Source organism: Callorhinus ursinus, unplaced genomic scaffold, assembly GCF_003265705.2.
Source record: "Callorhinus ursinus isolate GAN/ISIS: 27379988/994484 unplaced genomic scaffold, GSC_fseal_2.0 scaffold18, whole genome shotgun sequence".
Classification (NCBI taxonomy): domain Eukaryota; kingdom Metazoa; phylum Chordata; class Mammalia; order Carnivora; family Otariidae; genus Callorhinus; species Callorhinus ursinus.
The window spans coordinates 22,012,766-22,037,416 of record NW_027397080.1 but is presented as its reverse complement, the minus strand read 5'-3'; the positions used below and the strand labels follow the sequence as shown (position 1 = coordinate 22,037,416).

General features: G+C 50.1%; 1 protein-coding gene across 1 annotated transcript; it reads left to right on the top strand.

Annotated features, from left to right (window-relative positions):
- Nucleotides 1-1,040: 1,040 nt before the first annotated feature.
- CDA (cytidine deaminase) lies at nucleotides 1,041-24,651 on the top strand. Its single transcript, XM_025855702.2, has 4 exons — nucleotides 1,041-1,273; nucleotides 13,155-13,266; nucleotides 18,800-18,857; nucleotides 21,670-24,651. The coding sequence occupies exons 1-4, from the start codon at nucleotides 1,120-1,122 to the stop codon at nucleotides 21,784-21,786; spliced, it is 441 nt and encodes a 146-aa protein (XP_025711487.1). The 5' UTR covers nucleotides 1,041-1,119; the 3' UTR covers nucleotides 21,787-24,651.

Sequence of the window (24,651 nt, the reverse complement as noted above, 5' to 3'; positions counted from 1 at the left end):
CAGAGACAGGGGGTTATTAATTTCCTAAGGTCATATGGCTAATAAATGGAAGAACTGGAATTCCAACTAGGGTCTACTAAACTTCAAAGTTCAAGCTCTTCTATAATCCAAAGAAGTAGAACAGAGATGGTCACTATCGTCACTGTGGTGATGAGGAAACTAGCTCACAAAGGTCAAAGAACTGGCCAGTGGTTGTACATGTGGAAAGTGGTGCTGCCAATATGCAAACCCATTTCTTTGGCCACCAGACCAATGTTTATTTTGCCAACAAAAAAAATGAGGAAGACTGAGTAGAGCACCTCAGAGTTTCCCTCCAACTGAGATACATTTAAATTCTGGGCTAAGGTGCGCCTGGGTGGCTCAGTCGTTAAGTGTCTGCCTTCAGCTCAGGTCATGATCCCGGGGCCCTGGGATCAAGCCCCGCATCGGGCTCCCTGCTCAGCGGGAAGCCTGTTTCTCCCTCACCCACTCCCCCTGCTTGTGTTCCCTCTCTCACTGTGTCTCTCTCTGTCAAATAAATAAATAAAATCTTAAATTAATTAATTAATTAATTATGGGTTAAGACAGGAGTCAGAAGGAGAATGGGTGAAAATAAAGAAGCAACTTGGTCTTACCGCTTTGTCTCACACTCTCTGCCTGAGGAAGCCAGAGTGGCTGCCCCAGCTCTGCCCTTTCAGCCTCATCACAACCCCCAGTGAAGGAGAGAGACATTCAACAAACTGGGGGGCATTTCAACCCTTGGAGCTTGGACTCCCCAGACCTCACCCTGACCCCCGCCCCCAGCAGCCTCTTCCCTGAGGAGCGTGTGTCCACAGTCGCCCCTTACACAGGCGCATCCATGCCCTGACCACTCAGCCCTCAGTGTGTCACCAGCGAGAGTGGTCCCCGGGGGAGAGGGTGAGCACACGTGGGCACATTGGCATCCTTCCACACGGGGCCCCACACCACCCTCTAATCGCAGCCTGCGGGGCGGGGCGGGGGATGGGGGGCGGGAGACCCATCTCCCGGTCCCGCCCAGCGCCCCGCAGGGACACACCCCGGGGGAGACGCTACGGGCCGGGCTGGGCTGGGGCCGGCAGGGAGCTGGATTCTGCGCGTCCGCAGCCCCGGGGAACCGACATGGCCCACGAGCGTCCCGCCAGCGCCCTGGAGCCCGAGCTCGTCCAGCGGTTGTTGCTCTCCTGCCGGGAGGCCAAGAAGTCCGCCTACTGTCCCTACAGTCACTTCCCCGTGGGGGCCGCGATCCTCACTCGGGACGGGAGGATCTTCTCCGGTAAGGGCCCCCCCACCCCGTCCCCCTCGATCGCAGCCCCCCGGCGGGAGGTCGCAGGAGGACGGGCGGGAGGCGGCAGAGCAGAGGGCAGCTCTGGCCGCTCGTGGCTGGGCCACCCCGGTAACGCTGGCACACACACCCCGCTCCCGCCCTGCCTGCTGTCCCGGACCGTGGGGATGCAGGTGCTGCTCAGATGCGGCGACTTTTTAATTCTTAGAGGACTGGGAAGCCAGAGGTGGGTAGGCCATAACTCAAAGCTGGGAGGGACACGGCTGATACTTTGTGAGCCCCCCTCCGCGTGGCCCCCTGCGAAGGCTTCCACAGGTTTCATTAGCAAGTCCTCACCTCTCACTCACTCACCTCCTTGTTAGGCCCATTTTTCAATAAAGAAACTGAGGCCCAGAGAGGTGACACGGGTTGCTCAAGGTCACACGGGGCGCTGGTGGTGGAACCCAGGGCTGGAGTCCCCCAAACCCTGCATTCTTCCGATCACCTACCGGGGCGAGGAAAGAAATTGAGGAACCCACGGCCATCGGCCGGTGACTTGTCCGCGGATTCCGACCTTGCAGAGGATCCTGGAGGAGAGAAGCTGAGAGAAGTTTGGGTGATCAGCAGTGAGTGCTGGCATGGGGAGGGTGGGAACGGGCCGGTGGGAACTGGAGTCAGCACTAATCTGTTCCTAAGCTCCTTTTCTTTGGCTTGTTGGTTTTCTAGAAAAGCTCACTTGAACAAAAGTTCAGACTTGTTTTTGCTAAGCTAAGAAGCATTCTCATTCAAAACAGTGGGGAACTTGGTGAGGAAGTGGCAGGGAAGCCACTTGCCCCTCCCCACCACTGGGAGGGCAGATGAGAATTGGCACAGGGGGACAGATGGGGACACCCAGCCCTGCCGCCCAGAATCCGCCTCTACTTGGCAGTGGCAGCTATTTAAAGAGACAGAGGTTCGCACTGGACATCTAATCGGTGACCTCCAGTAGCCTGAGGCCAGTTGTGAGCCACTCGCCCCCACCTCTGCTCCTCCGTGAGTCCGGCTGGGGATCCTCCCCTTGTATGGTGCCCCTGGGCTGTCCTTGCTGATCATGTTACCTCTTGTCTTGGAGGTTCAGTCCCGTTTCACGAGTCCCCTGGGTCTTAAACCCCTTTCAGCAGGAGAAGGAACCTTGAGTGAGTGCTAGTATGTGGAAGGATAGTGAAGGATGTTATCCATTAACCCTTATAACCCCTCAAGGCAGTTTGATATCACAGGGAAGAAAACTGAGGCTCACAGAAGCTAAATGCCCAAGATCACAGAGCTGAGATGCGGACCCAGAGTTCCCCTGACTCCAGGTCAGCTACTCCGTAGTTAATCCAAGACTGTGTGTCTTGTGGGAATTCAGGCCTGGGCCTGGTGGCTCAGATGACCCTGAAACATTAACCACCCCCACAAACAACACTGCAGCCCAAACTCTTCTGGGGTTCCAGGGGCTTGAATGTTGAATCAGCCGTTGGCTCTTTCCAATTCCTCCTTGCATAGATTCATTCATTCAACAAATATTTGCTGAGCACCATGACGTCCTAGGTAACGTGCCAAGTACCAGGGATATCACAGTGAGAGCATGAATGACGCAGTCTCTGCCCCCAGCAGAGGTCCCTCCTCTTACACAGGTCATGGTTTGAAAGGGAAGCCTCAACCGATGACTGTAGATGTGAATGAATGAGGTGAGCAGGAGTGTGGCCTATTTAAATTGCAAGGAAGAATCTGGTTGTGCAGTGGGGATTTAGGGAGGCCCTCTGGGAGGGGGTGAAGGCTCTGGACTTAAGAGTCTCCTGGGTTTGAATCCTGGTGCTGCTGTTTTATCAGCTGTGTGACCCTGGCCATGACCCTTCATCCTAATGTGTCTTACACATCTGTAAACTGAGGATCATGCACCCACCTTTCTGAATGGCTGTGAATAGAATTGGTTTGCCTAAGCCCGACATGGCACCAGGGTCCTTCCTGATGGTTGTTGCCTGTGCTGATCGGCAGTGGAATGTGAGCTCATGCCTATAAAATGAGTAGCACAGTTTCTGCCCACAGGAAGGATGCCATAAATGGTGGGAGCTTCTCTTTCTACTATTAATGGTTTTATTATATTATGACTATGTGGAGGCAGATTGTGGAGGACTTGTGAAGGCCAAGCATTGACATTGAGATTTGATGAGGTAGAAAGGCAGGGAACCAGGACCGTTATTAAAAAGAAGAGTAACATGAAAATCGAATTCAAGGGCAATTAGTCTGACAGGTACTCAGGGAGTTCCAAGACAGAGGAAAGAGTGTCAGGGGGAGGATGTCTGTCTTGTCTGCCGACCCATCCACAGGGCTGGCACGTTGCCCAGCCTGTAATACGTCCTCAATTAAAGTTTGTTGAACACATGAACGAGTGACTTGGACTAGAACAGTGGCAGGTGGAACAGTGAGGAAAGAGAGACCGGAGAGAAACCGTATGGGACAGGTGGACTGGGCTTGGGGTGAGCAGTACTGGAATGAAGGAAAGGAATATGGTTCTAGATCTTCAGCCAGGGGAATGAGGAGGCACTGGTCAAGGTGGGGAGCTGAAGGCAGAGCTGGATGGTGCTGAGGACATCGTGGTCAGGGACCAATAGCCACAGGGGATTGATCATCCACAGCCCCCACATGAAGGGAGACAATGAGTGTCCCCTGCATCGGTCAGAGCACTTTCAGTTGTAAATGACAGAAACCAATCAGAACCGTAATGGACAAGGGTAGATCTTAACTCAGGGACAGCGGGATCCAGGAACTCAGATGTCACCATGCCCTTCTTTACCCTTCTGGGTGTGTGTTTCTTTCTCTCATCCTACAGATGGGCTTTCTCCGGGTATCAGGGAACATGAGCGCAGGCAGCCTCTGGTTCACATTCTTACAGCCTCAAAAGCAGAGAGACAAGAACTCCTCTACTAGCTAAAGATGGAAAAATTCTGGAGAAGGACCCTGATTGGTCCATCTCCAATCACATGCACATCCCTGAGCCAATCACTGTTGTCACGATAGAGTAGTATGATTGGTCCAGCTGAGTCACACACACATTGTTCCCAGGGTGGGGTGGGGAGGGGTCTGTTACCCCAAGAAGGAGTATGGGCAAAAGCCAAACACACACTCTACCAATGAGTTAACTGAGGCCATGCTTTTCCTACTGCCCCTTGCCACAGGGTGCACGTGCAGAGGGGGGCAGGGAGAGTGTGCTGGGAGAGGGGGACGAATGGAAGGCATCTACCAGAATCCCTGGATCTCCTGTAGATGGGAAGGGAGGACAGAGGGTAGTAAGGCAGGGCTGGGGGAGGAGGGGACCTAGAACAGTCAGAGGAAAGCTGACAGGGCATCATGGGGTGAATTAGAGACGATAAGGAGGCAGAGAGGGCGCAGCTGAATTCAGACACTGTGAGTTTGTAGTTTGGTGCGAGACAGGTCTGCCCAGTTCTGTGACTTTCTCCAGCTGCACCAAGACCAGCCTCTGTGGAGTTTCCCTCCTCGGGGGCAGCTGGTGCCCCATTCAGTTCAAAAGCAAGTCTGACAGCCTCGCTGTCACGGTCTTGTAATAATGATCATATCCCCTTGACCCTGGCCAGGGTCTTGTGTCCCTCGAGGATGGGCCACCAGATGGTGATTCATCCCGACCGTTACCTTCTGTGATTGCTGCTGGAGAGCTGTCGGGGAGAGGAGGAGTCCACCGGGGAAGAAAGAGCTGCAGAGGGAGAGGGAGGTGGGGACACAGAAAAGATAGGGCAGCAGGGGGGTTGGCAGGGGTAGTGGGGTAGCCCAGGGCAGCCAGGGTTTGTGCAATGCCAGATGGGAGGTGGTGGAGGAGAGTCATGGAGACCACTCTTTGCTGGCACCACCTGGATGGTCAAATTTGTCCTTGGGTCGGTGGTCTATCTGCCTCAACCCCTCTCCGTAGAGGGACTTCAGCGTTCTGTATGCTCCCTCACCATTTAGGGGAAAAGCCACTTTACTGGATCAGCTGTAATGAATTCTGGGAGGAACAAACCGCATTTCTAAAAAGACACTTAAAGATGTCCTGGTTAATTGCTGAATCCAGCTTGTCTTGCTCTGACCTTTAAATCTGATCCTTCATTGTCTTCCCCCAGACCAGCCCCTGGCCTCGCGATTCCCTCCCTGGGCTCCCCTTCTCCTCCAGGACCACTCTTCAAGCCACCAACCCCCCTCCCCAAAGCACCTGCAGGTGAGTCCGAGCAGGCAGCTCTAACTGGCTTCCTGTCCTTACAGCCTTCCTTACACCCACCACACCCTGTCCTCCCACCCCCAGGCTCATCCACTAGTCCCCTCCACTGTCACTCAAAAGCAGCTCCTTACAAAGATGAGCTTCACTAAAACCCCTGGACGCTGTAGTTGAGTTCGAATATGATTCATATGTGTCACAGTGTGTTGCGTGTGCAGTGGGTAGGGGGGTAGGAACGCGGAAAGAGTGTAGTTATTTCTTCAAGCACATGACCATGACATTTCTTTGGTTCAGGGATTCTCTTTTTTTTTTTTTTTTTAAAGATTTTATTTATTTATTTGACAGAGAGAGACACAGCGAGAGAGGGAACACAGGCAGGGGGAGTGGGAGAGGGAGAAGCAGGCTTCCCACGGAGCAGGGAGCCCGATGCGGGGCTCCATCCCAGGACCCTGAGATCCTGACCTGAGCCGAAGGCAGACGCTTAACCATCTGAGCCACCCAGGCGCCCCCAGGTTCAGGGATTCTCAAATATGGTCCCAGACCTGTGGCCTCGGCACCTCCTGAGAACTTGCAAGAAATGCGAATTCTTGGGGTCTGACCCAGGCCTACTGAAGTAGAAATTCCAGGAGTAGGGCTCAGAAATCCCTTTAAAGAAGCCGTCCAGAAGATGTTGACGCCCACAGGGTGCGTGAGAAGGACCGCTCTAACTGTACTACGATCCCCCAGGACAGAGTAGGCCCAGTGCTTTCGAGCATCGCTCTTTTCTCTGGGCAGTCAGGCCCCCATCACCTCCTTGTGAACTTCCTTCCTTGCTGACAGCTTGATAACCTCTGACCCTCGCCGTGCCGTAAGCACCAAACCACCTCTAAAACATGTCCTCACTGAAATGCCATAGAGAAAAAGGACAATCCTTTGTACGTGACAGGTCAGGATGTGAGTCCAGGCTCCCTGCCAGCAGCCTCAGCTTTTATCGTCTCTAAAATGGGGTCATAGTAGTCTCTGCCCTACAGAGTTGTTAAAGGGGTCAACGACATAATACAGATGGAGTGGCAGGCAGGTAAAAGAAAAACAATGAAAGAAAAGGATAAAAGAAAGCCGTTAGTAATACCTTACGGTTCTGGATCCCTAACTTGATACCATGCCAGCCCGTGCATGTGTGTGGGGGGGGGGCGGTTTCAGAGCAAGCGAAGGCAACATGGGGAATGGCGTTGGTTTGCCTGGATGGATGACGGCCTGTTTTCTGAGCTGAAGGAAGCAAAACAAAATTTTCTGGACTTTGAGGATCACAGTACATGGCTAAGGGCTTTCTTCCTCTTTTTTTCTCTTTTTTAATAAGACTGGGAAATTCCACTTGAACTTGCTAGAGACCTCCAGTGAAGTTATTCCTTTGCATCTCAGAAATCTAGCACCGAAATGGGAAATTCCACTCATTGGATAAAAAGTAACTGAGAGCCTGGCTGGCCTCATTGTTCCAGGCCCCGGGGCATCCTGCAGCAGAGTCCCTGCCCTCAGGAAGTTACCCTGTGATGGGGGAATGAGACAATAAAGACATTTCTTCAGGAAAGTGTTAAGCGTGGTGATGAAAATTAAAGCAGGATAAATAGGGAGGCAAAAGTTGAGCTAGGGTGACCACGGCAGGCTTCTCTGAGGAGGGAGCATCTGAGCAGAGACAGGAGTAGGGTGAACCATATGCACACAGGGGAAAAGCGTTGCAGGCGGCGGGAACAGCCAGTGCAAAGGCCATATGGCAGGAGCGTGCTTGGCGTCCTGGGAGAACAGCTAGAAAAATCGGGGCCACTGTCACCCCTTGTCTAGAAGGAGTAGGTGCTCAGTCACACAGGCCTACCACCACCAAAACCTTGTTTTCCTTATTTTTTTAAAATTTTATTTAAACTTAATTAACATACAGTGTATTTTTAGTTTCAGCGGTAGAGTTCAGTGATTCATCGGTTGCATAGAACACCCAGAGCTCATTGCATCACGTGCCCTCCTTCATGCCCATCCCCCAGTTACACCATCCCCCACCCGGCACCCCTCCAGCCACCTTCCGGGTGTGTCCTAGATTTAAGAGTCTCTTACGGTTTGTCTCTCTCGGATTTCATCTTATTTTATTCCCACCACCCAAACCTTGACTTTTGTGCACTTGATAACAGCGGCTGGCCACTGCTGAGCACTGGCTCCGTGCAGGGCTGCGTGCTAATCACTCCACGTGCGTGATCTCGACTCATCCTCACCAGAGTCCTCTGAGGAACATGCTACGGCTTTCACTTGATAAAGGATGAGACTGAGCCTCGAGGAGGTTTTAGTCTCTTTCCCAAATTCTTAGAGCCAGTAGGGCAAAGGGTCCCAGGGCAGAACAGAAACTTGGGGCTCTTTCTGCAAAGCCTCATTTGAGCAGTGGGCTCTGAGCGTGGGCTCTCTTCTAAAACAATCTCTCTTCCTTAACTGGCCCTTTGAAATTTTTAGACACGGTTAAGGAAGATTTCTCTGTATGAGGCCATTCTGAACTTGAAATGCAGACACAGGCAGTTGTCCTGAGGGGGGAGCCTTCTGCAAAACCCAAGATTTATGTGAATCACCTTTAACAGGGAGAGTGCCCCTGAGTCGGGGACGAGGCAGGGCTGGGATGGTTGCCAGACAGGGAACGAAGTGGGGGGAATAAGGCAAGCAAGGATCTTACTCTGGGAGAGGCAGAAGTCAAATGAAGCCAGGCCAGAGTCAGCAAAGGTGGGCAGGGCAGGCAAGGACATGTTTAGAAGAAGTCATTTCAGGCGGGCACCAGGAACTTGGCTGGGGAGACTGGGTGGAGAGCAAGAGAGCCGGATTCATTTATTTAACTTTCACTGACCCCGAGAGAGGCCCAGTTACCTGGTTCTAGCGACTCACATGTGAATGCGAACAAATGCTTGGCCAAAGTCAAAAACACTTGGTGTTCAATAAATGTCAACCATTACTTTCAGGGCTGCAACTCCCTGGTCGCTCCTTGTCCCATATCCCAACTGTACTGACTTCTGTGTGGTTGTAAATGATAGGTAGGCATGCAAACTATTTTAGACAAAGGGAGGGCGTATTGGCTCTTAAAACTGTGGGAAGAGATGGTGTGTACCTGGGCCTCAGGGGCAGTGCGTGAGGCCAGACTCTCTTTTTTTCTGGCCATCTCCCACCTCATCTCCCATGCATTCTTCTGAGCGTCCATTTCCCCTAATGGTCTCCTCTATAACGAACGGAAACCAGGCCAGCAGCCAGGCCCGACCCCACACTCTCAGTCTCCTAGAGGAACTGAAGTTCCTGCGTCGAGAACTCTGACTGGCTCAGCGTAGGTAAGGTGCCTGGCTCTGATTGGCCCAGTGAGTTAGGTGCTCAACTCTGATCAGCCCAGTGTGGGTCAGGCACTTAGCCTTAGACCAATAAAAAGGTCATGTGAGACAAGATGGCAGCTCCCATTTGAACTGCGTGTGTGGGGGGGGGAGCGGGTGTTGCCGGCCGTCTGTGACGTCCGTGTCTCTCCATCTGTTGGACATGAATGCCTGTGATCTTGAGAACCATGATGATAATTAACGGATCAAATGATTAACTGAAGCCCTCCTAATGTGTCCATGTAAATAATGCACTGACAGAAAATTCTGTGGGGAAAATACATGAGGAAATAATGACCAAACAATTTCCAAATTTGACTACAGTAGGAACCAAATCCTGCATAATTACATTAAAAAAAAAAAAAGGAGTGCCATAGATAAGGAACAGTCTCAGGTGATGAGACAAAGAGAAACACAGTGACCCGAACAAGATGGCTGCTTGCTTCTCTCCTCTAACAGACCAGGGATGGGCTGGAGTCCTGGGTGTATGGACTGTCCTGCTCTGCTGTGTTCTACAAGGCTGTTCAGGAGATCAGCTTCCTTCTGTCTTGATGTCCTGCCATCCCTAGAGTGGTGTACACATCCACGTGTTCAAAACCAGCACACGTCGGGGGTATAGCTCAGGGGTAGAGCATTTGACTGCAAAACCAGCACACGTCATCACATCCACGTTCCAGCCCCTGGGAAAGGGAAAGATGAAGTGGGGAGCAAGCAATGGCCCCATAAAAATGTCATCTGGAACTTGCACCCATCACTTCCACTTGTATCTTATTGGTTAAAACTACAAGACTACAGGAAGCTTCCAGGGAGGCTGGGAAATGTCTCTTGCTTGGGTAGTCACATGCCCCACTCAATTCCAGTGGCTTCTGTTCGGACAGTGAACCCTGGGAACAGTTGGTCTTTGCCACAGGACCGCCTGTGGCCTGTAAGTATCTGTGTACATCCTTCTTTCCACACATAGGACCCACTTTCCACCTTCTTAAGAGAGGCAACCCAAAGTCCCACCCAATCACTGCATCCCGCTCTGAGAGTGGGATATCGGGGCTGTTCAGTCTCCTTCCTGAGGTGCAGATGTGGTCCTGCTGGACTGGTGGTCCGGAGTCTAAAAAGTAATCACCCATACCCCAGTTCCCACTCACTCCCACAATATTCAGTGTGGAATAGGAGCAGGAAAGAGTAGGAAAGAATAACCATCATCAAATCTCCTGGTAGGAAAAAGGGAAGAACAGGGAACACACAGCGGCTGCCAGTCCGTGCAGTTATCCATCCTGCCGGGCAAGAACTGTGAGGACTCCCTGGTACACACTCTGTCTTCCCTTTCTGCTCTGCGGGTAACCCCCTGTCCACTCTCTACAGGCGCCCCAGGCTTTGCCCTCTGGGAGCTTCTTCCTTGACTATCCTAACCTCGGCCACACATCTGAAGTGGGTTTTGGGGAGAATGCCCCTCCTTGGGGGCACATAGCTCTCTCAGCTCATTTCTGATGGTGGGGTTTTGGGGACCCAGGGGTTTCTTTCGGGATTAAACAATCACAGGATTTTACAGACCAGACTTTTGGCTTCTCTGGCTAGCCAATTCTGTGAAAAACTTAGAAACCTTCTGGTTTATTTGCTTTATATGCTTTGTCATAGTTCTTAAGCCTGACAACTCCCCTCCTTTAGCAACCAGGCTTCCCTGCCTGGCCCATCCCTGCTGCATCATTTCAATGGTGGCCACCTTGAGGCCCCAGAACAGTAGCCTGAGTGAGAAGGTAATCACCCTTCATCAGATCTTCCCCTGGGGGCTGATTCCCATTGCCAGTTCGAAAATCCTAATGGTAGGTAGCACAATCTGCTTCCCACGTTGTTTTGTTTTTGTTTTTTTAAGATTTTATTTATTGATTTGACACACAGAGAGAGAAGGAGACAGCAAGCCCAAGCAGGGGGAGTGGCAGGCAGGGGAGAAGCAGGCTCCCTGCTGAGCAAGGAGCCCCATGTGGGGCTTGATCCCAGGACCTTGGGATCGTGACCTGAGCTGAAGGCAGACGCTTAACCGACTGAGCCACCCAGGGGCCCCTCTGCTTCCCAGGTTATTGCAGGATGGAGCTTTACCAAATAATCTGCCACAGAGTAACAAGGGCCATCAGCTGTGTTTTCCCACTGACGTTGCCCAACTGCTAAGCCAAGGCCATGTATTTTATTTTATTACTATTTTTTAAGATTTTATTTATTTATTTGTCAGATAGCAAGAGAGAGAAAGCACATGTCTGTGTTTTCCCACTGACGTTGCCCAACTGCTAAGCCAAGGCCATGTATTTTATTTTATTACTATTTTTTAAGATTTTATTTATTTATTTGTCAGATAGCAAGAGAGAGAGAGAAAGCACAAGCAGGGGGAGCGGCAGGTAAAGGGAGAAGTAGGCAGAGGGAGAAGCAGGCTCCTGCTGAGCAAGGAGCCCGACGCGGGACTCGATCCCATGATCCCAGGACCCTGGGATCATGACCTGAGCTGAAGGCAGACACTTAACTGACTGAGCCACCCAGGCGTCCCAAGGTCATGTATTTTCGATGTTTTTTTGTCAAAGCTGCGTTTCACTCTCGGTACCAGTTTCTCTATTAGTTAGGTCTAGGTTAAGCTGCTGTAACAAAAATCCCAAAATACAATGACTCCAACATGACAGAATTCTCTTTTATTCTCACATAACAACTCAGAGTAGGCAGTTGTGCCAGGGCGAATAGGCGACTCGACTCCGCTGCATGAGTTCGACCAGGGTCCCAGGTGCTTTCTATCTTGTTGCTTCTCCATCCCCATGACCATAAACTACGCAGCCAGAGCTGCCCCACCTCATCCCAGCCTGCAGAGTGTAAAAGAAAAGGAGCAAAGGGCAATCCATCTCTTTACCAAAAATGTGATCCAGAAGTTTCCCACCTCACTTTGGGCCACATCCCGCTGACCAAAACTTCTGTGCTACAGGGGAATCTAGGAAGTAGGGTCTCTAGCTGAGCAGCCATGTAAGCAGTCATATTGGAATAGGGGTCACTTGTATTAAAGGAAGAAGGAGGGCGCCTGGGTGGCTCAGTCGTTAAGCGTCTGCCTTCGGCTCAGGTCATGATCCCAGGGTCCTGGGATCGAGTCCCACATCGGGCTGCCTGCTCGGCGGGAAGCCTGCTTCTCCCTCTCCCACTCCTCCTGCTTGTGTTCCTGCTCTCGCTCTCTCTCTCTCTCTCTCCCTCTGTCAAATAAATAAATAAAATCTTTAAAAAAAATAAAAAAATAAAGGAAGAAGGAGAGGGGCACCTGGGTGGCTCAGTCGGTTAAGGGTCTGCCTTCAGGTCATGATCTCCAGGTCCTGAGATTGAGCCCCACGTCGGGCCCCCTGCTCAGCGGGGAGTCTGCTTCTCTTTCGCCCTCTGCCCCTCCCCCCCAATTGTGTGCGCTCTCTCTAACAAAAAAAATTTTTTTTAAGGAAGCTCTCTCTAATAAATAAATAAAATCTTTTAAAAAAGAAAGAGAGAGAGAGAGAAAATAAATCCTGGAGAACAATTGATATCTCTGCCTCAAGGAGAAAGGCAAGCTATGAAGAGTGACGCAGACCATATCCCAACAGTAAGGGGGAATCCCACCTTATGTGGCGATTACCCCCCTGAAGATGGAGTTGCTTAGCCAATCTGGCTATGCCAGTGTTTTGTGTCCTGGGAACAGACTTTGCCCATTGTCCCCCAGGGACGTTCCGGGGAGGGACACTGAGGAGGACTCCCTGACTGTGGGCTATGCCACCATAGCAGCCCACCTCCCATTGGAGGGCTGGGATTGCCTGAAGGCTTGCACAATCACAGACACCTTTTGCAAAGCTTGGGAGTTCTTGTTTGTTAGTTTGTTGGTTTTGACAGTTGTTTTGCAACACGACTCAGATAGAATTCAGTTGAACTCTGATAGCTGGTAAACACCACCGAAAATTTTGCCCAGGCCCAGTCGTTGAACCTTCTGTCTCTTAGATCCAGGCTGGGGGGCTCTGCCCATCCTCTTAAGCCTCGGCATCTCCCTTGGCCCTTGGCCTTTGCTGGGGAGAGGGGGCTGAGTTCATCTGGTCTGCTCTGCTGCCCCTGCTCCCAGGCTGTGCTTCAAGACAGAGGCATTGGGTGAGTGACAAGGGTGGGAGTTTTGGGAAGGGCCACAGCAGCAGTGGGTCATGGAGTCTCCCAGTGCTTCCTATCAAATTGCCCTCTCTGAGTGACAGGGTCCTCCCTGTGCTGGAATGGGGCAAGCCTCTTCCTCAACACCTGCCACGGAATGTGATTCTGCTGGAAATATCACTGGATTCTCCTCTCTTCTCAGGGTGCAACGTAGAGAACATCTGCTACCCTCTGGGCGTCTGTGCGGAGCGGACCGCGATCCAGAAGGCCATCTCAGAAGGACACAGAGAATTCAGGGCAATTGCTATCTCCAGGTAAGGGGTGGGGAAGGCAGGTTGCAGCTGTATTCATCCATCTGTTCAGCCAACACTCACCACATGTGTTATTCATCTGTTCATTCACCTAACACATTTATTCTGTACTTCCTGTGTGCCAGGCACTGTCGGGCTTGGCTGAGTGCTGAGGAAAAGAGACAAATCAGAAATGGACTCGGCCCTCACTGAGCCCACAAAGCAGGTCAACAACCAAGGCACCTCTAACTCAAGGGCAGGTGTGGTTTTGGTTCTAACAACAGCACAAACTACGACAGGATGCCCATAAGATACAACGGAAAGGCAGCATAGGCACCTAAAGCTGGGGGCACCTAAAAATCACCTGGCATAGACTCCCTGGGCACTACCCCATTTTACAGATGAAGAAACTGAGGCCCAGGAAGGTTGAACAACTTCCCTGGGAATTCATGGCAAAGCTTACCAACCTAGATCTCTGGAGTCTCACTCTGGGCTCATTCTACAACACCATGCTGTGCCAGGAAATCAAACACCCTTCCCCACTCTCATTGAGCTGCCTCGGGATTCCTCACCGTGAGAGGTGACTACTACACTTGGCATCGCCCACCTCTTAAGTGCCAAGAAGCCGGCTATAAAGACAAGCTGGTGGGGTGACAACCAGGTAAACCTGGGTTACGATTCACACTAATCAGATTCCAGGCTGGGTCCTGGCTGAACAAAAGCATCAACTCTCTCTGCCTGCCCCAACATAAATATCCAAGTTCCCACATGTGGAACCTCACAGGACGCTCACTGAGTTCCTGTTGGCCCTGGACCCAGGCTCAGTGGCGTCGGGATTTGAGCATGTGAACGGGCTCTTTTACTAATTTGGACCCTGTTACGCGTCCGATTTAATGGTGAATTGCTCTTGTGTGTACCTTGGCATTGTCTGAGAGAGAGTTCTCTTTTATTATTTTTAAAGATTTTATTATTTATTTATTTATTTATTTGAGAGCTAGAGAGAGTGTGAGTTGGGGGAGGGACAGAGGAAGAGGGAGAGAGAATCTCAAGCAGACTTCCTGCTGAGCATGAAGCCCCATGCAGGGCTCGATCTCACGACCCTGAGATCATGACCTGAGCCGAAATCAAGATTCCAGGATGCTTAACCCACGAAGACCCTCAGGCACCCCTGAGAGAGAGTTTTCTTAGCAGATTAATGGTGCAGGGAGAATGCCACGGGAAATGTTTCATCTACCCAGCGAGCCACTGCATGGCTGACAAAGCATTGCTCTTTCAGGACCTCCAGGTGCCTGGGTTACGGATGGGGAGTGCACTGCCTCTCCCTCGTGGTGGTGCTGCAGGGCCTTGCGGGCAGAAATACAGGTAGCAGTAATTCAAGGACCTGACCTAGCACAACGCCCTGCAGGGTCTGGGTGATAGAAGCATTTCTTTAAAGATCCTAAACTTTGCCTCAGTCTGGTCCCGAAGTGGACCAGGTTATTGAGGGCTATTTTCCTGAGGCTATTTCCTGAGCCAAGGGGCGCTGACGGAGAAGGGCCCAGCTTCCCAGAGCCCTCCCTTGTCACCAGCGTCTGTCCTGGCTCCCCTTCGGCTTCGGGAGGAATAAATGAGGCCATGCTGAGAACATTTTGTGCAGATGAGCAGAGCCCAGGATGTGGATTACACTTAATTTAAAAGTGGGGCAGGGGGAAATAATTCAAATACAAAGCTGATCCAAGAAAATAATATTCTGGGTGAAAAAGAGGCCAAAGTCAACAAAAAGATAATGGCATGGTAGCTTTGCTCTGTTTAGAATGTTCTAAATGAAAGGCTTTTTCTCCTGGTCATTATCTGCTTTTAAGAAGAACTGGGTATTGCTAGCGATGATTAGCAAATGTCCTTATTTACATAAAACCTGCATTTTTCTAGCAGCCGACTGCTCTGCTCCAGGGGTCCAGCCTGCACCAGAGTCCCTGGCTAGCAAGACAGCCATTACTGCACTAATGACTTGTTAAATTAGGAGGTGGGTTTACAGGAGGAGTGAAAAGTGCCAGCTCCCTTGTTAACACTGATGGGTGGGAACAGTTTCAGAGAACCCCTTCGAGATCTCCAGGATGCAGAGTGTGGAGCCCAGGATGGGGTTTTGCTAATGGGGAGCTAAGCTTGTCCTGGGTGGGGGGGGCAGTGTAGGCATCAAAGGCGATCGGTTTCCAGCCCATTGTTCCGATGAGGATGGTCCCAGCGTGTGAGCAGAATCAGCACAGAGCACAGAGCACAGAAACTATCGGTCCCAGCACAAGGCAGGAGAGGTAGATGTCCTGCTGCACCCAGTGTGTTCTGGGATGCGTCTTCTCCGAAGCTTTTGATTCTTACTCTCGGTGGGAAGGTTGAGTAATGGTTAAAAACCCTGGCTCCAGGGTTAGTGAGGCCTGGTTTCAAATCCTGCGCCGCCATTGCCCGAGGATCTGAGCTCGGCTTTTCGTCCATAGCTCGGAGGAGAGTAACACCTACCCTCTGGGCTGTTGTGAGGATGCAGGAAGTGATTTCTATACAGGTCATGGCTCAGAGTATGCGACAAATTAAAATTATTGTTTTCACCTTATCCCTATTACTTTTGCAAATTGCAAAACTACCAAAGGCAGAGTCCACAGATCCTGGGTTCAGATCCTGATCCTGTCACTTAGTAGCTCTGTGACCTTGGGCAGGTCATGTCATCTTTCACAACCTATGACATGAGGATGATAAGAGCCCCTACCTTATGGGGTTGTTAGGGGATTAAATGAGTTCATGCCCCTAAGGTCCTTAGCGCGGTGCCTGGCACAGAGAAGTGTAATGTACGGGTAAACCAGCACTGTCATCAGGCTATGCGGCCTGGAAGGGATTTCTTGTGACTTTTGAAGCCTGAGCCAAATCCAGCTTCCCAGTGGAATGCATGTTCACCCCACCCCCTTGAAGACCCTAATGCAGGTCACCTTGTCCAGGGAACTGTCCTTTGGACAGTTGGCCATGCATATCACAAGATTGAGAAAGGAAGTGGCGAGCTTGGCAGGGGCCAGATATACAGGGCCTTATAGGTCATGGAAGGGAGGTTGAATTTCACTCAGAGCACCTCTACCATGGTCTTTTTTTTTGGTAAAGATTTATTTATTTATTTGGGGGGGTAAGGCAGAGGGAGAGGGAGAAGGAGAGGGGGAGAATCTGAAGCAGACTACCCAATGAGTGTGGAATCCGACATGGGGCTCGATCCCTGAGCCCAAATCAGGAGTCAGACACTTAACCGACTGAACCACTTAGGTGCCCCCAACCCTCTCCCATGGTCTTAACCACAGCCTGCCTGTATTGGAGCATTAACATGCAGACTTCATCTCCCCTTCCAGACAGTAGATCCCTGAAGGCAGAGATTCTCTGATTGGTCTTTGTTGCTCCTTTCCCATGCCTGCCTGGCATGGGTCAACATGTGTAGAAAAAGGTAAAAAATAACACAGAATCCAGCCTCCAAAGAGCTTATGGAAGGCTCTGGCTACAACACCTGTCACCTGGTAATCATACGGGTTAATTTGGCTCAGTGTGCATCCTAGGGCACAGGTCCCCACCCTCTCACGTCCCTGTGGGCTTTTGTTCTGAAGCTGGGAGCATGCTCAGAAAGGACCCACCTTTCCATGGAGCAGAACCTTTCTTTGGAACCCCACATATAAAAGGGAGTTATGAGGATTCAATAAAATAACACACCATCACTGTCTCTCCCCTCAGCAGCTTTATGCAATTCATACCATCTGTGTCTATCTCCACTTGATGCATCGTTGGTTGGTTGGTTGGTTGGTTGGTTGGTTGGTTGATTATCTGGCTCCTCTCACTAGTCAAAAACTCCTGAGTGCAATGAGTTTTGTCTGTTTTGCTCATTGCTGTATCCCCAGCACCAACAGTGCCTGGCATAATGCACCAATAAATATTTGTCAATTAAAATGAGATAATTCATTTAAGTGCTTTGCAGGATGCCTGGAACCTTCCAGGCACATATTGAATAATATGATAATCATTGCCAACATATATATGATAAGTTAATTTTAAATTATTATGTATAAGTTATATGCAATAAATCTATATATGATGAGGTATTAAAATCAAGACTGGGCTGGTTTGTGTGAAGGAACAAGTGCCCAGTAGTATATAGGCAGTAGTGATATGTGTCTAACACTCTAAAGTTTACAAAGCCCTTTGCACACTTTACCTTTTATCGTCTAACATTCCTGCAAAGTCGGTGACATGATTCCCTACATTTTACAGGCAAAGAAGTATGCATTGGATGGGTTAAAGTAACTTGGTTAAAGTCACACATGCTTAGCAAAACGAGGAGCTGACCAAAAACCAGAGTTGAAGTCCTGTGTTCTTGCAGAGATCTCCCAGAGCTGTGGGTCTAGAAGAGCAAGGACGACGGTGGCAGTGGGCATAACTGCTGGTGCTCCAGCAGGCTTGGTGGTTCCTACTGTTGGTTTTTTTTAAAGATTTTATTTATTTATTTGACAGAGAGAGACACAGCGAGAGAGGAAACACAAGCAGGGGGAGTGTGAGAGGGAGAAGCAGGCTTCCCACGGAGCAGGGAGCTGGATGCGGGGCTGGATCCCAGGACCCTGGGATCATGACCTGAGCTGAAGGACGATGCTTAATGACTGAGCCACCCAGGGCGCCCCCTGGTGGCTCCTACTGTTAAATTCACCTTCTTTGAGCACCATCCCCTCATCCTGCTCAAAGCAGGAGGACTACCTGTGGGTGCCTCCATTCTGAGAGGCAAACCCTTGGCTGTAAGCATCTCTTCTCTAGACTTCTCAGATGCAAGGAGCCCGTTTTTCTTTTTGACTCACAGGTCTTATTTTTTCATGCCACAGGGCCTTTGCACATACTATTTCCCTTGCCTGCAGCACAGAAAAAACACTGGGCTTCAGTCTGGCACCTCTGTTAGTGACTTCATTTCACTGAAGCTGTTTTCTTGCAGATAAAATGGTCATTCTGACACTCAGGTTGCACTGAGAATTCAAATAATGGATATCGTGTGCCTGGTACAGATCTTGGCACACAGTAGCTGCTCACTAATGGTGACTTAGGAACTCTACGCGTCCTCCAAGGACAGGACCAAATGTCATCTCCTCCACAAAATACTCTCTTATGTTCCTCAGTCAGGGATTGTCTCCTCATACTGTACTTTCTAATCGCATTTTGTTTAAAATGATAACTCATCTAGTTGTCTACTTGTCCACCGGGCTGAGCAAACTCCTGAAGGCCAGAGACATATTGCTCTTAACGTATGTATCCCTGGAATGTGGGTGACAGTAAGTGCTCCCTAAACATTTCCCGAACACACTGATGAAAACGACACGCCTCCCCGTGGCCTTGCCCCTTGGAAGTGTGGAGAGCCACCTTGGGTTTCTTCTGAGCCTCTGTGATACCATGTGTCTGTGAATCGGAAACTGCCTGGTGGGGTTTGACTTCATTTGGAACTGGGCAGGGACTCAGGGCCTGAATCTCAGCAACTGTCCTCATGCCCCAGGAGAGACTGATCATGTCCGATGTTCTGTCTCCACAGTGACCTGCAAGATGACTTTATCTCACCCTGCGGAGCCTGCAGGCAAGTCATGAGAGAGGTAAGTACCTTGCCTTTCTGGGAAAGGTAAACCAGGTGCCTCCCTGCCATCCCAGGCCGTGGGAGCAAAGCCAGGCTGCCAGCCAGGACACATAGCTACTGTCCTGCATGCCCCATTGGCTGACATCTAAGCCTGCCCAAGCTTGCATGAATCACTAGAAATTATTCTTTCATACAACAGCTACTGGAGTGAATGTCTACTGTGTGCTGAGGACTGAGCTAGCTCTGGGGAGACAGCAGTGAACAGACAAGCCAGGCCTTGTTCTCATAGTTCACAGTCTAGTACAAGAGACAGACAACAAACAAGGAGCAAAATAGAGTTTTGGGGAGTGCTGAGGGCTATGGAGAAAAGAGTGCAGAAAAAGGAGTCAGAGGTCAGCAAACTTTGGTCTAGGGCAAATCCAGCTGCACCCCCTTACTTTTGTAAATAAAGTTTTATTGGCACACAGCCATGCCCATTCTTTCACATTTTGTCTATAGCCGCTTTGGCCCTAGGACAGCAGCACTGAACAGTTATAACGAAGCCCTGTGGCCTGAAGAGCCGAAAATAGTTCCTACCTGGCCCTTTACAGAAAAACAGTTTACCAACCACTGCTTTAGGTGGTCAGGAAGGGCCTGGCTTTGAGGATGACATTGGAGCAGAGATATAAATAATAAAAAATGAGGCAGACAAAGGTCTAGAGGAGATTTCCAGGCAAAGGGCCCGGCATGTTTAATGCCCATACCCTTGGTGAGTTTGATTAAGTCATAAGAGGGCCAAAGAGGCTAGAACACAGTGACTAAGGGGGAGAAATGACAGGACAGGGCCTTATAGGCCATGGGACAGAGGGTACATTGTGTTCCAAGAACAAAGCGAGCTGAATTGTACCCTTAAAAATGGTGAAAAGCGGCTTCAATGAGTTCTTAATCTGGACTCGGTGGTAAGTGTTTTGTGCATATATGTACATTTTGGGGAGGGGAGTGTCAGCTTTCACAGACTAAGAGGTCTGTGTCCTCCAGAGTCCCCAAAAGGTTAAAGCCACCAGCCTGGAGAGTCCCACAGGCCCTTGAGCTTCAATATGACATCATCAGCTCTTCTAAATATGGTATCTCATTTCATCTCCACCCCAGCCTACCAGGGAAGTGGGGGGTCGTTACCCCCACTTCCCAGAGAAGTAAAATGAACTGCCGAAGGACAAGCAGCCAGATAGTGGCGAGCTGGGGTTCATGGTCAGTTCAGGCTGACTGCTTCTCATGGCCGCTTCCCTGCCTTTATGGGTCTAGAAATGAGACCGAGTCTCTTCAGCCCTAGAGGAGATATAATGGTGCTTTGCAGAATAGGAGCGGCTGGTTTCCTGGAGGCTTCTGCTTTTGGCATTGTTTACATCCGGGGGAGCGGGGGAGTCCTTTCCTTTGCTTTTGTGCCCTGGGGTTTCAAAGCATCTGCAGAACATGCAGACAGCTCCATTGTTTTTCTGCTTCTTGCCAGGCCTGCAAACGAGACACAGTTATAGCAGAACGCGGTTCCCCAGTTAGATGCACATGCCACCATAAAGGCACTGAATTCACAGTATGGGCTCATCTCGAGTTAGAGGGGCAGAAATGGCTGCCCAGCACCTTGTCATGTCCAAGGCCAAGTGAGGAAACCACATCAGGGTGCCAACTCCCTGGCTCCGGAGGCCTCAGCTTGGGCCAATTGCTCATTGCTGTTTTCCCCAAAGAGATCAGATATTGGCAAACGAGAGAAGGTGAATGAAAAAGCTGAAGGAGGGAGAGGCAAAACTGGAACCAAAAGGCAAATAACGAGACATGAAGCTTGGGGGCTGGGGACGTGGCACTCAGACTCACCACCACTCAGATTTCATCCATATCCTCAGGCAGAGTCTGCCAAGCAGAAAAATCTCCTTCCTTAAAGCATTAATTAAAAAAAACCAAAAAACAAAAAAAAATCCAGAGACTGATCGTGCCCGGTAATAATGTGGTGATTCAGACAGAAGCGTGGAAGGCCAGCAGCTGCAAACCTGAGCGGTCACCACCAGTCAGTCAGAACGGCTTCCATTAACTGAGCACCTGCTATGTGCCAGGCACTGCGTACAGGTGCCTTCTGTCCATCACAACACATGGCCGGGCAGAACCCGGGTTTGCTGACTCCAGCTCTGGGGCTCTGCATCACGCACAGCTGTCTTGCTGCCTGGTACACTCTTCTAAAGTCATTTCACACTTCAAGACACTGAGCCCCAGAGAGTCGAATCATTTGCCCAAGATCAAACACCAAGCAAGTTTTAGCTCCTGAGAGTGGAAGAGAAAAACAGGGAGACAGATCTGGGCTAAAATTTCTTTTTTGCTGGCTTTGCCCTCTTAAGCCTAAAATGGGGGTAATGATAGCATGTATCTCAAAGGGCAGGGAATAAAATCATGCATGGGCAATACGTGGTGTGTAGTGAGGCGGGCGTGCACTTGCTCGTGCTTGGGAAGAGTGGAGGAGGTACTGGAAGGAAGCAGCGTTTTAGTTGTTTTTGTCACAGTAGGAGGAGGTCTGGCCCTGGGGGTTGGATACTGTTCCTATAAAGCCCCGGGTGAGTCTCATCACAGAAGAGAGCGCTTACTGCCCTTTCACAAAGTGCTGAGCGCTGTGCTAATTGCTCGACGGGCGTTCTTGTATTGGCTCTGTCCTCAAGCTCGCTGGGCCAGGTATGGTTATTGCCGTCCCCACTTCCCAGATGAGCAAACTGAGGCGCAGAGAGGACCATTAGACAGAGCCAGACTCAAATCCAGGTCATTCCTAACTCCTCTGGCACACTGCCTCCCTCATACTGGCTTTGCTTCTCTTCTAGTTTGGCACCAACTGGTCTGTCTACATGACCAAGCCGGATGGCACGTATGTTGTCAGGACAGTCCTGGAGCTGCTTCCTGCCCCCTTCGGATCCTTAGGCTGGCATAAGATCCAGTGAAGGTCGGAAAAGGCCCACTGCATGGAAGAGCCTGAGTTTCCACGTGTGCTTAAGGGGACAGCTGCCTGGAGAACTTCACGAAGATGTTCTCACAGACCTGGGGACATCTGCCAAACGGGCAGGGCTGGCAGAGATGGCTTTTCCAAATTACACTCGAACACGGCGATCTTCACTGAAGTGATAAAGTGTTTCATTCCGTCCTGGGCCATCATCCCTCCCGGCAGCCCACCTTGTCCTTCCTGGGGCAGGAGCACCCATCCCTTCCTTTCCTTCCTGCAGGCCCTCCATAAAATTCCAGCCAAGTCTGGACCGCTTCCCCATCAGCCTTCCCAAGGTTCTATCCTGTTCTGAGCAACTTTTCTAATTATAGACATCACAGAACACCCGGATTTGGGAGTGTTCATTTTGCTCTGTCTCTATTATTGTTCACAACTCTAAGAATGACGGGGTGATTTGTCTTTATAGAAAGACCTGGACACTTTCTGCTAGGAGAAAGTGGAACTGCGTACCCTTTGGTATGGAGAACTGAGTTTTTAGGTGTCTTGCTCCTGCGGATGGGAGACCCCTCTGGGTGGGGCCAAACTGCCAATGGCCATTTCTAGAGTTTGTTTTGGGCTCAGGGTAGACCTGAGCACCGGATGCTGTCCACCTCTCCACAGTTGTATCTGAGAGATTCCCAAGTATAAAGAAAGGGGAAAGGCAGGAGTTTGTCTAGACAGGGTAAAAATGTATCTCTGAAAACCGACCGTGTGCTGAGTACTTTCGCGTGGATTCTTTTTATTTAAAGTGCCCAGCAGCTCAGTGAAGTGGGTATCTCCCCCTTCTTACAGATGAGGGCACTGGACTTCAGAGAGGTTGAGTGACTTGCTCTAGGACTGTGGCAAAGCTCAGACCCGAACCCAGGTCTCAGAACTCCCACTGTGGTCTAGAAACTGCATGATTTTTGCCATGAGCTGTGCTAAGGTGTGTAACACATATGAAGCCTTACATGAATCCTCACTCATCAAGCTCGAAGTACATTGTCCTCATTTTACCAATGAGCAAATCGAAGCTCAGAGAGGTAAAGTCACTTGCCCAAGGTCACACAGCTAAGATGCAGCAGAGCTGGAATTGGAATCAGGTCTGTTTGATTCCAAATGGTTTTTTGTTTTTGTTTTTTTTTCCCATTCTCCTGTAGTTGATGTTTGGCTGCCTTTATATCTTTTACATGGCAAATACTGCAAAGTGAAAGATGTATAAGAAATAGTCTCTGCCCCTGAGGAACTAACTCACAGTCTGACAAGAAGAGAGGTGTAAACAGGTCAAGTGCCAGAAATACACACTGTGATCCAGGCAAGTACGAAGTGCAAGGTGGGCACAGTGGAGGTGCCATGCTGCCTTCTAGGGTGTGAGGAGAGTCAGGAAGGGGACTGTCTCATTGATGCATTGGTTATCAAACATGGTCCATCTGTCTGTCTGTCTTTCTGCCTCTCTCTCACACACACACACACACAATTAGGAAGGTGAGGACTGAATAAGGGAAGGAGCCAGGCTGGCCCTCTAAAAGGAGCCGATGGCTTTGGGTGTCCTCCCTGGAAGTTGGCCTTGGGACCAGCCTCACTGGTTGGGGTAAAAAGAGAGCATAGATTTCCTCTTTCCTAGGCAAGCAAGTTGCTGGGGACACAGGAAGTGGACAGGTAAGTCACCCCTTCCCTGTGAGTCCTTTCTACTCAGATCCAGAGCACACGTAGGTGTTGCTGTCTGGCTTTTCCACAATACACCCAGACCTCCCTGCCGCCATCTTGGGAGGCAGGAAGGAAGATGGTCCCAAGCATTGCTGCACAGCACAAAAGTCGACTCTGCCTTTCTTTAGAAATGGTCGATGGGGTTCTCAATGAAGTGGGATGGGGAAAGAAAAAGCTTGAAAGAAAATGCACCAAGATGTTAATTAACATCACTTAAAATTCTGGTCGATGGGAATCTCAATTCGTATTTGTTTTCTTTGTACGTATCTGAATTTTCTAAATTTCCAAAACGTTTTTAAAAACTTAACAAGAAAAAAAATGAGAGAGCACAATGGGTTTCAACTTTCAGACAGCCTCCTAACTGTGTGGCTTTGGGCAAGTTGTTTGATGACTCTGAGACTCAATTTCCTCATCTACAAAACAAGGAGATGATAGTGTCCACCCCATAGAATTGTTGTGCAGATTGAATGAAATCATGAGCCCAGTGGTGGACCCTCAGTAAGCTCTTTTGATAAAATCAGTCATTACTTTTATTAAAGGTGACAAATGTTGGGCCTTGGAGGATGTGATTTGATTTTTACCAACAAGCCCATCTATCCATTCCTTTAACAGTTGTTGATCTGATGCCTACTGTGTTCTAGGCTGGGGCCAGACCCTGAGAACACAGCGGTGAATAAGACAGGTAAAATTCCTGCCCACACAGAGCCCTCAGTCTACCCGTGGGAAAATGAGATCTGAAGATTATAGTACTTCATGACAAGTGTCACCGAGGGGAAGACAGCGCTCTGGGAGGAAAGTAGCAGGAGTGGAGCTTGCCTGAATGGGAAGGCTACGCTGAGGAGGGGTGTTGCAGCTAGACCACGAGAAGGGTCATCGCACTAGGGAACAGAGCTTGGGGAGGGGCAAAGAATGAGGACTACCTGAGGCACTAAGCCCAGTGTCCTTATGCTTTGTGGAAACAGACTGGGGAAGGCAATCCTCAAAGATCCCAGAATTATTTGAACAATGTCCGCTTGCAAGAACAGTACTCATTTGGCTAGAGAGAGGAAGGCATGTTTGTTTAAAATAAAACAAAAAATGTTTTAATTCTGTGTCCCCTGTTCTGAGGGCCTATAATTTCAGAGTAGCACGTGCTGTGTTG

Coding starts and splice junctions, on each gene's coding strand:
- CDA (XM_025855702.2), top strand. CDS start 1,120: ATGGCCCACGAGCGTCCCGCCAGCGCCCTGGAGCCCGAGCTCGTCCAG. Junction 1,274..13,154: donor GGACGGGAGGATCTTCTCCG/GTAAGGGCCCCC, acceptor CTCTCTTCTCAG/GGTGCAACGTAGAGAACATC. Junction 13,267..18,799: donor AGGGCAATTGCTATCTCCAG/GTAAGGGGTGGG, acceptor CTGTCTCCACAG/TGACCTGCAAGATGACTTTA.